The sequence below is a fragment of the Sciurus vulgaris genome (genome assembly GCF_902686455.1).
Source record: "Sciurus vulgaris genome assembly, chromosome: X".
Classification (NCBI taxonomy): Eukaryota; Metazoa; Chordata; class Mammalia; order Rodentia; family Sciuridae; genus Sciurus; species Sciurus vulgaris.
This window is the reverse complement of record NC_136471.1, coordinates 77,197,965-77,214,654: the sequence shown is the minus strand read 5'-3', so window position 1 is coordinate 77,214,654 and position 16,690 is coordinate 77,197,965. Positions and strand designations below refer to the sequence as shown.

The following is a 16,690-nucleotide window of genomic DNA, read 5'->3' as shown; positions in this document are numbered from 1 at the left end:
ACCTTATGTTCTGTCTTCCTCCATCCCACTGCCCAGGCATTCTTTTGTCCTCATCAGGCATCTTCTCAGAATCTGCTTTTAATTTCCTGGTTGTTTTCCTTATCGCATATTTTTGAGTTATTTTCTTAATGATTGCCCCACAGGTGTCAACTCAGAGTTTAGCTTAAACGAATCTGGTTCAGATTAATGCCCACTTAATCTCAATATTCTACAAAACCTGAATCCGATAAAGCTCCAGACCCTCCTGGCCCCTTCTGCTGTTGTTGGCACAAAATTACTTCTCCATACACATAAAGCCCATCCAGACGGTTTCATATAACAACTGCTTTATGCAACAATTGCCCTTTAAACCATGCAGGAAGCAAAGCGTTACCAACCACGGTGCATTCATACAGCCTTTTATTAATGTTGACACAGTTTCCTTCAGTGGTGGCTCTTATTGCATCACGGGGAGCAAATTGAGTTACTATTTTTTCTGAGATTTCCCTTTGATATTTGTCACAGGGAATATCGGCCCACAATAATTTCTATGAGTATGTCCATTACCAAGAAATACCTTTATTTCACCATCATCTTTGAAGAGACATGACAACCGAGTGAAATGTGTGCTGCCTGATCCATCATTGAGCCTCAAAATAATGTCTCAAAAATGCTACTGGGACAGTTAGGGAAATTTAGATATGAACCTTATATGGTCTTGGATAATATCACCATATCATTGTTAAATTTCTTCAACGCGATAACGGTGCTGTGGTTGCGTACGAGCGTGCCTTAGTCCTTACGAGATGCATGTCGAAGTATTTGGGTGAAGTGTTTGGAAATGTTGAATAGTTAAGTGAAACAACAATGAGAACAACAAAATTGAGAGAGAAAGCAATCGGATGGTGGGAATCCAGGTGAAGCATGTTCGCTGTATTCCCCCTTCAGCTTTGTGTGTTTTCAAATGAGAAGTTGAGAAAAATTTCTCTTATGTTAAGAGTTACATACTGAAGTATTTACAAATCATATAAGGTAGTGCCTGGTATTTGCTTGAAAATAATCAGGAGGAGGAGGAGGAGGAAGTGGAGGAGGAGGAGGAGGAGGAAATGGTGGAGGAGGAGGGGGAGGAGGGGCAAGATTCTGTATGAGCTGAGATTGGCCCTGAGTAATTAATGGTTGCAGTTGAGAGCTAGGTAATGGAAAATTTCTTATATTGTCCTCTCTTGTGCAGTGACTCTTTATATGATCCCGCAGCAGAGCAGCAGAGACATGGTTAAAAGAATGAGTTCTGGGTCCCACCCTAGTTCTTGCCATCTGAGACTACCAATATGAATCTCAGTGATCTCTCTTTTTAGTTAGTGTGTTTCTTTTTCTATTATTTTGTTGTTGTTGTCTTGGGGATTGAACCCAAGGGGTGCGTTACCGCTGAGCCACATCCCCAGCCCTTTGTCATATTTTATTTAGAGACAGGGTCTCACTTTGTTGCTGAGGACCTCACTGAGTTGCTCAGGCCGGCTTTGAAATTGCCGTCCTCCTGCCTCAGCCTCCTGAGTTGCTGGGTTGGATTACAGGTGTGTGGCACCACACCCCACTGTGATCTGTTTTATGACAAGCTTTGTAGGCAAATCTGATGCAGACTCATGTTCCAGGATGACTGGTCTAGTGCAATGAACCTGTAGATTGTCTGTAGGGCATGTATACCTTCTATTTACATATGTTTGATATTAAAAGAACATAAGCTTCTAAGTAAAGGAAACAAAACCCAGCTGTGTTACGGAAAGATTCTTAGTAAAGTTTCAAAATAGTTAACCCCAAATGTAAACACACGCACAGACACATACATACACACACTCTCTCTTTCAGATGGAGAAGAGGGATTATTCCCCAACTCAGTCTCTGAGACAGAAACCTTGACTCTGGAACCAGACAAAGGTAGTATGAGAGACAGAAATACCACATCAATCATGAGCAAAGGACACAAAAATCCTAAGCAAGATTTTAGCAAACTGAGCCACCCAGCGTGTACCAAACATAATGTAGGCATAGCCGAGTGACATTTTATGCTACCAGTGCAAAGCTGGCACAGCATTAGAACACTAGAGATGGAAGTAGGGGGGCATAAGAGAGGTCTGCATTGCTAATGCAGTCATTGGGTTGCTTGCTCTAGATGCTAATTAGATGCATACATCTAAGTGTTTGAAAACTCGCTTGATATACCCTCATGGTGTTTGTACTTTTGTCAAACGTAAGGGAAATTTTGCTTCAGGTTGGGGAAAGAAACCTATCCATGTCAGTCCAGGTATTCATGAATTAAATGACTACTGCTTTGGTAATTTCCATACAGGCAGGATCTACTCGAGTTTTAGGATGAAACTTTGAACTGAGGAATGAAAGGAACATTCCTGAATGTGGTAAAGGGATAGAAGTGGAGGCAAAAGAAGGAAGGAATGGAGAGAGGGAGAGAGGGAGGGAGGGAGAAAAGAAGGAAGGAAGGAAGGAAGGAAGGAAGGAAGGAAGGAAGGAAGGAAGGAAGGAAGGAAGGAAAGGAGGGAGGGAAGGAAGAATGACAAGAATGACCTAATGAAGGGGGAAACAAAGGCTATATGACAACACTGGCAATGTTATCTGTAAAATCTGGACCAATCTGTAGAAGCCCAAATCTGTCATCTCTGTTAGATGCTGTTCCGGGTGACAAAGCTGGTAGTGTAGGAAGCCCACAGGCTTAATTGAATTCTCACTACTCACATATTCCTGGGACATCCCAGAACACCTCTACCGGAACTCAATAGAGTTTAGTATGGTGGTTGACTTTAAGATCAATATGCTTGTTAAAAATTCAGATGCATTTCTACCATCTCGATCCAAAAAAGTAATCGTCACTGTAAACAGGTACCAAACACCAGAACGGCAACGCTCTAGAGCATCCTGGGGGCAAATACAATAAAGGATGCAAGAGATGTGAACGTACAAAAGGTAAAATTGAAAGGAGCCTGAACGATGAAAAGGTTGAAGTCCCACATAAGAGGAGAAACCATCCCAGCTGATGAGTGGAAAGGATGGATATCCTACAGATTCTCAGCTCCCCCTTAGTTGATCCCTAGATTCTGTCAAAATGTAATCTAGATCGATGGTGCCCCGGGAGCCTGACAGGCAGAGCTTGGCTTGTATTTCCATAGAAGAGCAAAAGTCAAAGACCAGCAAAGATGTGTTTGGACATGATGGATAAGATGTAGGTTCTTGCCCTAGCGGACGAGTCGCAGGATGAAGTGACAAAAGAATCAGGACAGTGTAGTACTGGCACAGGACTAGGCACGTTCCTCTATGGGACAGAACAGAATGCTGGGAATCGGAGAGGCACGAGCATGGATCCCGAAGTCTCCAGGCATTGGCAAATGTTCCCAGGGGGCGTACGAATGGCTTTGGATTGGAGAAAAGCTGACAAGGGAATATGGGCGGCTGTCAAGCTCACGTGCCGCATTCTCAGACGGGGAATCACAGCATGACAAGCAGACGAGTTAAAAATGCATGCACACAACCTGTGTCACATCCAAAGGGAGGCTAGTCTGGGAAACAGCCACAGGGAGCACAAAGTTCAACCCCAGCACAGGAGCGACTGGTCCGCCTGGTGAAGTGAGTGCAAGAAGCCACTAGGAGGCGAGGGTGCGCGACCGCGGTGGGTGGGTCGAGTGGGAACATCAGTGGATCTCGAAGCTCATTGGCCGGCGGCCACAGGGGTGGGAGGCAGAAGGCACTGCTGGAAGCTCATTGGCCTTTGTGGAAGGGCGGGAAGGGAGAGGGAGCTGGAGCAGCAGAGGGGCCTGCGTCTTCCCTCAGTGCTCTTGTCACAACTGATCGGTCCAGACCTTCTGGAGCCTCGGGTAACCACAGGCTGGCATCAGGAATATGCCCCCCCCCCCCTGCTGCTTCTATGTTTCCCTCCTCTCACTCCCTGCTGCTCGAGATCGCCAATTCCTTCCCCTTTCCTCCACCTCAGCGGGGAGCAGCGGGTGGTAACCCATCGGCTCCCGAAATCCCATCCACGCAAACCCCCGGCAGAACCCATTTGGGGAGGATCCCTTGTCCCGGCACCCCGGTCCCCGAAATCTGGTCCCCTGGGACAGGGCGAAAGCCAGGTGCCTTTGATTCTGAGGTGGGACAGAATGAGCGGGCTGGTGAGGCGATGGTGCTCTCTGAAGAGACCAGAGTGGGCAAGTAGGGAGGCAGGGAGGAGAAGACTGCGGGCTGGAGCACGACCATTGAATTGTGGAGAGGGGAGTGGAAGATTGGTGGGGGGCTGTGGAAGGCAGGCGTGGGTTTGAATGAAAGCAGAGCGGTTGTGTGGGTCCAAGAGGACCTTTAGTGCCCAGAGGGGCTGCCTGTGGGCTGGATCAGGACCTGGCACCCCATAGAGGGTTCAGCAAACATCCGTTGAATGAAGAAGGGTGGGAATGAATGAAGGGTAAAGGAAAATGGCAGTCGAAAGAGGGTCAGGGGTTCAGGAGAACGACATGACTTCGTGGGGCACAAGGGGGTGATCAGTTTAAAGGGTGAGCAGGGGAATAATTAAGATTAAGGTGGGGTGCAAGAAAAACCAGAATGGGGTGGGGGGGAGGGGGAAACTGAACGTTAGGCATCCACGAGGCTATGCATTGAGCGCAGGGTGTGTAAGGTCCTGTGTGGGGAGGGAATGAAGAAGACAGGAGGTTAGGAAGACAACTGGTGGTTGCGGTGAATGGGTTCAGGAATCATGTGGGTTGGGATTGGCAGAGCGCAGGATGGACGATGCATAAAAAGGGGCTGCAGTAACTGTCCCAAAGGGGATATGGGTGTGCATGTGTGTGCCTGAAAACGGGATGCGTGGCGGAGTGAAGGTAAGAAAGGACACTCATGATCAGATTGAGCACGTCAGGGACCCGTGCCAAGAGGTTGCAGAGAGGAGGCGACATGTGAGTGGGGCTTCCTGGGGAGGAGGCTGTGTGAGTAAGGAGGTCGGGGTGAAGGTTGGAGAGTTCCATGGGGAAAGAAGGGAGGGCAAACTGATTCAAGCGGTGAGCAGGATGGAGAAGAAGAATCCAGCCACCTCAGACGGGGTTCTCCCAGGGCAGAGCGAGTACATCAGGGATAGGGGGTGGTGTGGCCATTCTGACCTCCGCTCCTGACCCTAGAACCATGGAACCCAAAGACATACCTGCTGTGCCCTGCTGCCCCTCCGACTCCAAATGTACCACAGGGCGTGAGACCGGAGCCCCATGGGGGATTGAACTTGGCCCCAGAAGAGCTATAGGTCGCTGTGACCGCTGCCACAACCATGGCATCACTACCAAAATCAGGGGCGAAAAGCATTTCTGCCTCTTCCGGGCCTGCGAGTGTCACAATTGTGCCTTCTTCTCGTGAGTATGGTGTCTGACAAGGGGAGGGGCCAGGCCTCCTCTGCATGCGACTAACCCTCAGCCTTCTATCCCCCACTCTAGGGAACAGCGCAGGGCCTTGCCTGCTCTGAGTGCCTTGAAGAGGGAGCGGGGGGCACGGCTAAAGAGGCACCTGGCTCAAGGACTGATCAAGACCATGGCTGCAGCCCCCAGATCCCACCTCCACGTCAAGAAGTTGTCCCTCGAAGCAGGCATCCCCGGTGAGTAGTGTCTCCGGCCAGGGAGGGGATCTGAGTTTGGGTGGAGGAAGCATGAGCAGCTCTGTGGCCAGTCCTATCACCACATCACAGCGTGACCTGGGGCGGGGAGTCCCTGGGCCTTCGCTGGTCTGAGGATAAGACCCGTCCACGTCATCTGCCGGGTGTTTGTAGGAAGGACAGGTCTGGTGGATGGAGAAGGCCCATGGCGAGAGGTGACCTCAGAGGGGGGCTGGGGCATACCAGTGTCTGCCCAGGGTGGTGGTGGGTCTGGCCAGCTCGTCAAAGCCGTCCCTTGTCTTTTATAGCTGGGAAGGAGAACTCTATGACCCCTCCTGAGGCTCGTCCCTTCACGCCCCCGCAGGAGGTAAGGAGAGGCTGTCGCCAGTCAGGGAGCCTCCCACCCAGCCACCGCTGGGTTCCGAGGCCATGGGTTCCATCTCCAGCTCTACCACTGACTTGCTGTGTGACCCTGGGAAAAATCACTTGTCCCCGGGCCTCAGTATCCCCTGTGGTAACACGAAAGGTAAGACGGGCTGGTGTTTCAAGGTCGTTGGAGCCCTGACATGCTGGGCTCCTGTCTCTGTCCCCAAACATGCCCATACCTCCTCTCCCCATGGCCGGCCTGGTACCTGATTCCCTCCTGTGATCACTGCCCCTGCAGGAGAGCTCCCAAGGGCCTCTGCCACTCAACGGGCCCCCAGAACCTTCGTCTGTGCCCTACGCTGCAGCAACCTTGGACCAGCAGCTGACAGGTTCTCTGTCCGGGGAGCCCCACGGGCCCACTGTCCTGCCCGGCATGTGAGTAGACCAAGGGCCACAGAGCCAGCCGTGCCTTGTGTTGTTGTGTGCCCAAAGTCGTGCTTCGTGCCATGGGAGGCAGGAGGGGGAAGAGGAGGGTGAGAAGGAGGAGGGCAGCGGGGAGAGGAAGGGGGAGAAGGGGAAGGCAGACTCTCAGGCTGACGGGCAAGGTCAGGACTCCCCCAGACTTGCCATTTCCTATTTGTGACACTTTGGGAAAGTGACACCGTGGCTTGGAGCCTCCGTTTCCCAGCGGGCGTATTGGGAAAATGCCCCACACCCATAGCATTGAGAAGAGGACTAGCACGAGACCTGCCACACGGTAGGCCTGCAAGATGCGGGACTGCGGTTCCATGTGAAACAGACGGGTGGGAGAGCCGGTCCACTGGCCAGAAAACGGGGGCCGTGATGGTGAGGGCCGCAGAAGCCCAGGGGCAAGTCCAGAGGCCAGTAGAGAAGCCTTCCTGGAGATGAGCCAAGCTTGCCCTTGGAGACCCATGGGGATTGCATGTAGTGGAGGCAAGAGCCAGCCCCGCCTGAAAAGGAACAGTAATCCCTTCTCCCCAGCTGCTTTGCACGTGAAAACGCAGACACCTGAGATGCCCAGCCACCTTCACTGTGGCCCTGGGGGGAAAAGGCCCGTAGGAGTTTGTGTCTGGGGAAAAGGGCGTGCGGGAAGGTAAACAGGCCAAGCAGGAGAAAGGACTTGCCCAAGCCACGAGGACCCATGGCCCCCGCAGTCGTTCAGATTCCCACATCCCAATATTGCAAAGTCCTGCCCTCTCTGTCAACTGGTGGTGCGTGTCCGCCAGAGGGTTTAATCCCCTGGCCTCTCCTCTCCTTGTTTCCAGATGCTCAAGTCTGATCCTCCAGCCCTGTGCCACCCCTGACCCTCTTCTACTGCAGCCACAGGTCCTGGGAAAGAAGTGGGGTCCAGAACCCTGGGAGGGGCCGAGCTTAGTGGACGGGACGGGGCAGAAGGCCTTGGGGGTGGGGGTGGGGCTCGAGGGAACTGGGGGCTGAAGGCGCGCTTGTCCCGGTGGGAGGAGGTGTGGCTTCCCAGTCCCCATGCTCTCACACCCTCTCCTTTGCAGGTCCCCAATGCCTCCGACCAGGCTTCGGTTTCTGCCGCCTTAGAGTGGCAGCGGAAGCTGGAGGCTGCCGAGGCTCTGCTGGCCCTGAAAAACTCTTCTTGGGACCCCCCGGAATCGATCTCCCTGCACCAGCCCTGCAGCCCACCAGGTAGCTTGCTCCTTGAAGGGTGAACACGAGGTGGGCACCCTTGGGAAATGGAGCTGGGGCCACGTTGTGGCGAGCTTGTTCTAACTGGGAAGGAGGGGTCGGTGGGTCGAATGTCCCTGGGGCCAGGAAGCCAAGCGCCCCAGTCTGAAGCCTGAGAAGGTGCTCGAGGGTTGCCCCGTGAATCTTCAGGCGATGGAGATTTTTTTGTATTGTTTTGTTTGGTTTTGTTTTGTTGCTCCTCGGAAAATGGTCACAGCCTTGATGTCAGGAGATAGGAGCACCTAGGCCCTGAGGGTGGCAGGCAGGGATTTGCCTTGATGTTCGGCATATCAAGTGGAGGCTCGGGTCTGCTGCCTCCCAGCCCAAGGTCCTCTCCGCACTCCCCTGCAGTGTGCCTTGGTCTGGGGAGGAGGGCATTCAGAGGTGACAAGGGCCTCTCATCAGGAAGGAGATCTGGTAGATCTGGTCCCTGACTTCAGGGAATTCCAGCCTGGACATGGAGACCGGATGCCTGCCCAAGCTGTGTTTTGTGGCAGAATATCAATGACATGCTCCAGAGAGGAAGGGCTGGAGAAGCTCAGAGGAGGGTTAAACACCTAGGGAGCCTGGGAGGGAAGGCTGGGCAATGCTGCACAAAAACGGTGCGAGAGTGAACAAGTGACCCTGGAGGGGGAAGTGCTGGAACGGGGTGCGTGGGCGGGGGGTGGGGGGGACTGTGGAGTTGGAGAGGTTGTCGATCACACAGGTCTGGAAGGCTGGACTTGGGAGTGTGGCCAGTGCAGAGCCAGGCACTGTTTCCGACCTTGGGAGGGGCATACTTGGACACCCCATGCTCACCCCATGGAGATGTGGGGGCTGTGACGGTGGGATGTGGTGGGAGGCGAGACTGGAGATCGGGAAATCAGACCAAGAGGGGCCAGTGCCAGGGTCCCCGTGGCCCATCTTTGATCGGGTTGGGCAGAAAGGGAGGGGAGAGCTGGGAGCAGACCCGCATGTGACCTGCCCCGCCCCCTTCCTTTCCCTCTGAAGCTCCTGCGGGAGATAGAGGACTCCAGCCTCCCAGCCCCCCTCTGCGACCCAGGCCGGCCAGCTCGGTTTCACTGCCTATCGGACATCTGGGGTGCATCTCCCTCTTGACCTAAGAGCCCCGAGGAGGAGGCCTCGCCACAGCACTGCCTATTTGGGTATCCTGTTTCTGAATGTGCAAAATGTTTAATGTTCAAAATGCTTAACGTCTTTTTTTAAGCCTTCAGGTGTTTTATAAGCTTTCAGACCCTTTTTATGATGTGGGGCAACTCTTTGACTGAGGTTGGGTATTCTTGTACCTCCATCCCTTATTCCTTTGGATGCTGGGGCCTTTTTATGTGTCCCATAAAAACAGGATTGTGCAGTCAGTCTGTCAGTGGGGTTCTGAGTGGGTTCATATGCCAGTGTTTTCATGTGTCTTGTGATTGTGCACATACCTGTGCACCCATGTACGCACCCATGCATGTGGAAACAGGAAGATGTTTTCACTTTGCGTCTAGGTTTGTGTGTGTGAACAAATAATAAACCCTTGTTGTTGTAAGGCACCGAGAAATATGGGTTGTTTGTTACCACAGTATAACCTAGACTATCCTGATGCTAATGGACTGGTTCAGTTCCCATTTGAAAGTGAGAGTCACCTTCACTCGAGAGCTGGGTTTTCACAAGGCTAGACAAGGGGATGGCACAGGGGAAGGAGTAGCAAATTTGTTCAGTGGGCGACGAAGTGCCCACCCTCTGCCTGGCAGAGCCTGTTTCCAGTAGTCCGGAGGGCCACAAATCACCGTGCCTTCAGGATCAGGCAGATGGGGTAAACGAGTAGAGCAGAGGCCAGACGGGCTCTGGCCAAGTGAGAGTGCACGCTCTACCTAAGGGGCAAGCGCTGCTTGGCCCTGGCCAAGGGCTGCCGCACAAGAAGGTGGGCTCATTGTGGCCCAACCAACTGCTTGTTTCAAGGGAAGACGGGGTACTGGATTTCTAAGTGAAATTATTCAGTGTGTGAACAGCAGCTCGGGTTTCCTCTTTGAGCCCTATTGGTGGCCAGAACAAACATCCATGCCGGGCAACCTTGGCTGTCGGAGAGCCAGTGCAATTCTAGTCCGTGGTGAATTTTACAGCGGGGGAAACCGAAGCCAATCTGGACAAGAAGAGTCAAAGGAGGGAAAGGAATTAGACCCAGGCCCTACTTTTGAGGGGCCTATGACACAGGAGGGAGAGTCAGCACCTCGTACTTACTCTGGGCTCCCTCTGTGCTAAGCACATACAAACTCACAACAACTCTGAGAGCAAAGCATTATGCTTGCCATTGCACCTGTGAGGAATCCCACTCAAGGGGAGAAAGTGACTCACGTTAGCGTTTTCAGGGGAATTTTGAGCAAAGAGCAGGGAAAGTGCCTTGTCTGTGTCAGGCCCTAAATTAGCTCAGGATTTGTTCTCATAAGGCATCCAATGAAGGGTTCAGACCTCAGAGCAACAGACAACAGTCAGAAGGCCTTTTCAAAAGCACGCAGCCCCTTTATTTCCTACCCAAGGTACCAGTATGTAGTGTAGCAATCGATCAGATGTCTCTTCCCCACACCTGTTCCTCTGTCCTCTGCTGATGTTCTAAAGAAATGGAGGAACTGGAGGCTGACCACCCCCCGCCACCAGGCAGGCAAGGAAGCTCAGCTAGACCCTCCTGCACGTGGGCTTTTCCCCGTACTCTTCCGTCTCTATGTCCTCCCCTGACTCGACTTTACCCCAGACGATTGATGGAGATGACATATAATTACTACCACTCATTGTCTGTTTGTGTTTTGTTGTTTGTTTGCGTGTGGGTTTTGAGGCCCTGAGAAGTCAGGGTTCTCCTATACTCTGCCTGATGGTGGAGAAACAAGCATGCAAATTCACTGAGGACTCAGAGCAAGATGGAAGTCCATCTCACACATCCGTCTCTTCCCTGATTTGCTACTTGCATAAATGATCCCAAACCCCTCCTACCCCAGGGACAGATGAACGATTCCCCATATTCCTTCAGGGAGGTAGCAGAAGTACTGGAGAAAGCCCAAGACCCTACCTTGCGAATATGCCCCGGGCACAAAATGGACCCCACGATGGGTTGGGCGGAGGAGGAGGTGTACTTTGGTAATAAGATACGGCCAGAGAAGTGGGAGGAAAAGAGAAACAACGTGGCTCATGTTGGGGCAAGGAGGGAGGCCCTCTCGGTTTTCTGAGGCTCACCACCCTTTACGTGCTTTTTTCACATTTCTTTCAGGCACAGCTGCCACACATGCAGGCAAACGGGCACGTGCCTGTGCGCGCACACAGATTTCTTCAGTGTTGCACACAGATTTCTTCAGTGTTTCCCACGGACCTTATCTGGTGTGTTTCGGGAAACTCAGGACGCCTTTGTAAATGTTTATCATCACATGTTCATGTGTTTCTCATTTTGTCACGTACCGCCCCGGCTGACAGGTTTCAAACATCACCGTAAAGAGCACTCGAACAGTTGTGTCTTGACTCTTGTGTGTTATGTCACAGCTTCAGTTAGGCCTGAGCATACCCATCTCATCAGAGCATCCACAGAGTGATGCGATCTCATCCGGTAGCTGAAGAGTTAACCAGAGGGTCTCTGGGCTTAGGGGAGGTTGGAGGAAATGTCCTGAGTTGTCCCACTGGTTCTTTGTGGGATACAAAAGTGATGCCAATGAATGCTGAGTTGGGAGGAGATGCATTTCCACCATTGAGAGGCAATAACTGTAAATAACCTCAAGAACATAGGTAATAGTGAGGTGCAGGACAATAATTAGGGATTGGTGGATTTCAAGCAAGCATTACCTTTGTTCCAATATGGAGGATGTGATCCTTACTTCGTACGATTGGGTTTTTAATAAGGGCTGTATTTCATAACTGGCTCACAAAAGCCTGAAAATGCAACAGTCAGCATTTATGGTCCAGGAAGTGCCAGCTCCAGCACCCCACTGATTTCGACCTCAGCCCAGGAAGACCAGTCTTCCGGAGAACGCTACATGGCAGACTTCTGGTCCACACGGAGAATTCTGGTCTCCAAGAACAAATGGCTTCACACTTCACACGTGTATGTGGGAAAGTATGATTTTTAACTCCCCAGATGGAAAGGCTTGGGACAAAGGTCGAGCTGGAGGAATAGCCCAAAGTGCTTATGTGGGAAGGCGCACTTCTGGAGGGGGCCAGAGTGGGTAGGAGTGAGTGGTAGGGATGCCAGGATTCACAAATCCCACACAGGAGTGCGTTCCTCAGATTTCTTAAGGGCTACGGGAATGGTGTCACCTGGGCACTGCACTCGTATCTCTCACTAGACAGAGAGACATCCTTATTCTCCCTCCTGGTGCTTAGATCCACGCTGCATAAGAAAAGATACACAAACTCCTCTGGTTTGCCTCTTTTCTCTTTTTTACTCTAAAACAGTTGCTCTCCAGGTGGGGAACAGTGTTATTTCAGGGAATGGATGCATGGTCCATACCACAAGGAGTCTTGTGACGTGTTTAGAGCCAAATGCCTGCAATGCTTTTTCCAAAGCGCTGCTTTGGCTCCCGTGTCATTTCAGTGAATGGATGTGCGAGCCACAGTGGGAAGCACATAGTGACGTGCTTAAGCCACATGAATAGAAGAAGTTACTAAAAGTGAAAATAAATATCTGTGAGATCACTCCGGAGTGCTCCATAGAGACACCCCTTATTCCTTTCGACATGAACGGAACGGTACTCCATTGTGTGGACGTGCCATAGAGTAGTCAAAGAAGCTCATGTTGATGGACACGTTGGCTATTTCTCTACTTGCTGGCTGCATGGTCATAATCTTTACTATTTTTATCTATGTGTCTTGGAATGGATCTGCAGACGGACTATTGCTGTCTAAAGGGTAAAAATCCCAAGTGATCTTGCTCACTACTGTCAAATCTGCCTTCAGAAAGGTTGTATGATCATCCTTTCCCCATCAATAACTGACAGGAGAAAATTTCCCAGTGTCTCATTAGGAGAGCTGTCCGAAGTTTTAATTTTGTTCACCTCATAGGTGACAAATCACATGCTAGTGTATATTTTAGCTTGCGTATCTCTTGACATTAGCAGGGTGGCACAACTTTTTCATGTGGTTAAGTGTCGTTCTTGTTTTCTTTTTGGCTATGCACTATTAATGTATATATTTTTGGCCCAGTTTCTACAGAGACTCAGCTTTTTCTCAAAACACTTTTCAAGACACTTCTTTCTATCTTGGGGATATATTAGGAGAGTTGCCTCTTCCCTCTGATGTACAGGAAGCAAATTTTTCCTACCTGTCATGCATCTTTCTAACCGCGCGTGGTGTTTTGGTTCATTTTATGTTGATTCTGTCAACTTTATCAATATATTGACTTATTTCTCCTGGATGATCAGTCACATCTAGGAAAGATTTCCCATCCTTAAGGTACAGAGGATTGGCACTTGAAACACTCACATGGACTCACACTTCACATTTTAAACTGCAATCCACTTGTGATTTGTACCCATTCGTGGTGTGAGCCAAAGTGAGGGGTTCCCGTGGGAGTGACGTTAGCATGATGGTGGTAGAGAAACCCACACATCTAGAATTAACACAGACATGTGGACGATGATACCAGTGAGAAAGGTAGAGATGGCCTGAGAAGGCACAGCTCACGGGTCATTGTTAAAAGGAGGAGGAAGGGGAGGAGTGGGAGGAGGAGGAGGAGGAGGAGGAGGAGAAGGAGGAGGAGGAGGAGATCCTACGGAAAGGTGTAGGAGAATTACCAGAATTTGGCAAGGCTCTCGTGCCCTTCCCTCTATCCTACACAGTATAGAGCGACCGGGAGGAAATCTTTAATACTGGGCTCCTGTCTTGGGACGGACATGAAAATAAGGTCTGAGCATCCAAATTTCTGGCTCATCTGGGGCCTCCATGTTGATATCGTTTCTGTCTCTCCTGACTTGGAAGTCTGAAGCAACCTGAGACAGAGTTTGGAAGCCCCTAAAAACATGCCAGCAGCCTTTAAGAACTGCAGTTCCACAGGCAGGCACCTGAGGAATCAAGAGATCAGAAAAGGCTGGAGAGGTCATTGAATCTCCATCAATTGGAGAGAGTCTTCCAATGAATCAAGACAGGATGGAAAGACAGGGGCGGCGGGGGGCGGGGGGCGGGGGCGGTTCGCGTCCTCAAATACCCAAGTGCCAACAAAAGATTGCAAGACATATGAATCAATACAGAAACATGGAACAATCAGAAGAACAAAACAACCCCCAGAAGCTGACCTTCAGGAAAAACGGACATATTAGCAGCCTTGCAAACAATTCAAAATGCCTGCCACAACGTCTTCAACAAGCTGAAAGAGGACACAGATGAACAGCTGGACGACCTTCCAAAAATCACGGAGTGTGTGTGACCACATCCGGAAGACTCAAACTTCCTGATTTCAAAGCAATTTACAAAACTATGGTAATCTAAACAGTCTGGTGAGGGCATAAAGCTGGAGAAATGGACCAAGGGAATAGAACAGAGAATCCAGAAATGAGCCCTCATCTATAGGGTCACAAGATCTTTGAAAAGGGTACAAGCCCACTCCGTGGGGGAAGATAGTCACCTCATCAAAAGGTGTTTGGAAAACCACATGCAAATAAGAAAGTTGGATGCTGACCTTACATCATGTATAAAATGTAATTGAAAAAGATCAAAGGCCCAAACTCAAACCACCAAAATCAAAAGCAGGCGAATGAGACTACAGGTAACTTAGGAATGTTGGTTGCATCTAAGAACACACTGACTGACTAAAAAGGCAAACTATGAGCCAGATGCGATGGCACACGCCTGCAATCACAGCCGCTCGGGAGGCTCAGGCATGAGGATCTAGAGTTCAAAGCCAGCCTCAGCAAAAGTGAAGTGCTAAGCAACTCAGTGAGACTCTGTCTCTAAATCAAATACAAAATAGGGCTGGGGCTAGGGCTCAGTGGTCCAGTGCCCCTGAGTTCAATCCCAGGTACACCTCCTCCCTCTGCCCTTCCCCCCCAAAAAAGGCAAATTACCTTCGCACCTCAGATGGAGCACTGACCTCCAGGATAGATAAAGAACTTAACACCAAAATAGAAAAAGAAATCAATAAATGCGCAATGGAACTGAACAGGCACTTCACAGAAGAAGAAATACCAATGGTCAACAAATATATGAAAAAATGTTCCACATCTCTAGCAATTAGAGAAATGCAAATTAAAATTACACTGAGATTCCCCTCTTGCTCCATTGACCATGTCAACTACGAAGAATACAAGCGACGATAAACCTTGGCACAGGTATTGGGGAAAAGGTGCACTCATGCACTGCTGGTGGGATTGCAACATTGGTGCGATCACTCTGGAAAGCTGTATGGAGATTCCATTGAAAACTTGGAATGGAACCACCATTTGACCCAGCTATCCCACTCCTTGGTGTACACCCAAAGGACTTAAAATCAGCATACTACAGTGATGCAGCCACATCAGTGTTTACAGCAGCTCAACTCACAATAGCTAAGCTATGGAACCAGGCTATGGGCCGTTCAACAGATGAATGGGTAAAGAAAATGTGGTATTTATGTACACAATGGAATATTACTCAGCCATAGAAAAGAATGACTTTGTGACTCTGGCCAGTAAACTGATGTGGAGATGGAGACTATCATGCCAAGTGAAATAAGCAAATCCCCCCAAAACCAAAGGTCAACTGTTTTCTCTGATATGCGGATGCGAACACACAACAAGGGGTGTGAGGGGAAGAATAGAAGTTTGGTGGATTGGACAAAAGGGAATGAAGGGAAGGGGAGAGGGATAAGATTAGGAAAGACGGTAGAATGAATCAGAGGAATCTTTTCTATATTCACATATGAATATATCATCTGTGAAACTCCACATCGTGTACCACCACAAGGATGGGATCCTAATTAGAATAAGTTATACTCCATGAATGTATAATATGTCAAAATTCACTCTACCGTCATGTATACCTGAAAAGAACACAGTTTTAAAAAAAGGCAAGCTATGGGATGGGAGGAAATGTTTCCGTATCACGTATTTGATAAGGGGTTGATGCCCAGAATGTACGAAGAACTCCCGCAACTCAAAAGCAAAAGTTGTGTCCCAGTTTTGAGAAATGGGCAAAGGACTAGGGTTGACTTTTCTCTGAAGATGAGAAACAGATGGCTGAGAAAATCAGGAAAAGATGTTCCACAGCACTATGCACGAGAGTAATGTACATCTAACCCAGAATGAGAGGTCACATCACACCCATTAGGACTACTACTATCATTCACTATGAAAATGGGTGCTAGTGAGGACGAGGAGAAATCGCCAGCCTTGGGAACTGCTGGTGAGGATGCCAATCGCTACGGACGTTGTGAAAAACGGTATGCAGGTTCCTTGAAACCGAAAAACAGAAACACCAAGTGATCCTGTGGTCACCCTACTGGGTATATATCCCTTCAACTTGAAATCAGGGTGTCAAGGAGATATTCACATAGGCACGTTTGAGGCAGCATCGCTCAACGAAAACCAGCGTTTGGAATCAACCCGAGATCCCGATGACTGGTGAATGGATGGACAAAACGGGGAATCCACATGGAAGAGAGTATCATTTGGCCTCGAGAAAAAGGGGATTTCGACACGTGCTCGGACACGGATGAACCTTGAGAAACTCGTGCTGGGTGGCGATGCGTAAGGCAGTCACAAAGAGACAAGCATCCTTTGAGTACGCTTGTATGACGTGTCTACAGAACTCAGACTCATTGAGTTGGAGAGTAGAATGGTAGATGCCGGGGGCTCAGGAGAAGGGGAAAGGGAAGTTGTTGTTCGATAGGAATAGCGCTTCAGAATTCCGACATGAAAAGGCTTGGGAAACCAGTTCCACTTAATATTACTAAACTGGAACCCAATAATGGGTAAGAGGGGGAAAGTTTATGTCAGCTGTTGTCGATTTTGTTTTGTTTTGTTTTGTTTTAGACACCAAAACAAAACAAACAAAAAAGCCGGCATCTTTCCTCACCTA

At 49.8% G+C, this 16,690-nt stretch overlaps 1 protein-coding gene across 1 annotated transcript; it reads left to right on the top strand.

The window, feature by feature from the left end:
• Positions 1-5,148: 5,148 nt before the first annotated feature.
• On the top strand, positions 5,149-9,178 carry DMRTC1B (DMRT like family C1B; the record flags this gene model as incomplete). The annotated part of the gene is made up of 7 exons (XM_079124237.1): positions 5,149-5,369; positions 5,451-5,608; positions 5,914-5,972; positions 6,270-6,406; positions 7,258-7,318; positions 7,501-7,648; positions 8,678-9,178. The coding sequence occupies 7 exons, from the start codon at positions 5,149-5,151 to the stop codon at positions 8,788-8,790; spliced, it is 897 nt and encodes a 298-aa protein (XP_078980363.1). The 3' UTR covers positions 8,791-9,178.
• Positions 9,179-16,690: the final 7,512 nt, after the last annotated feature.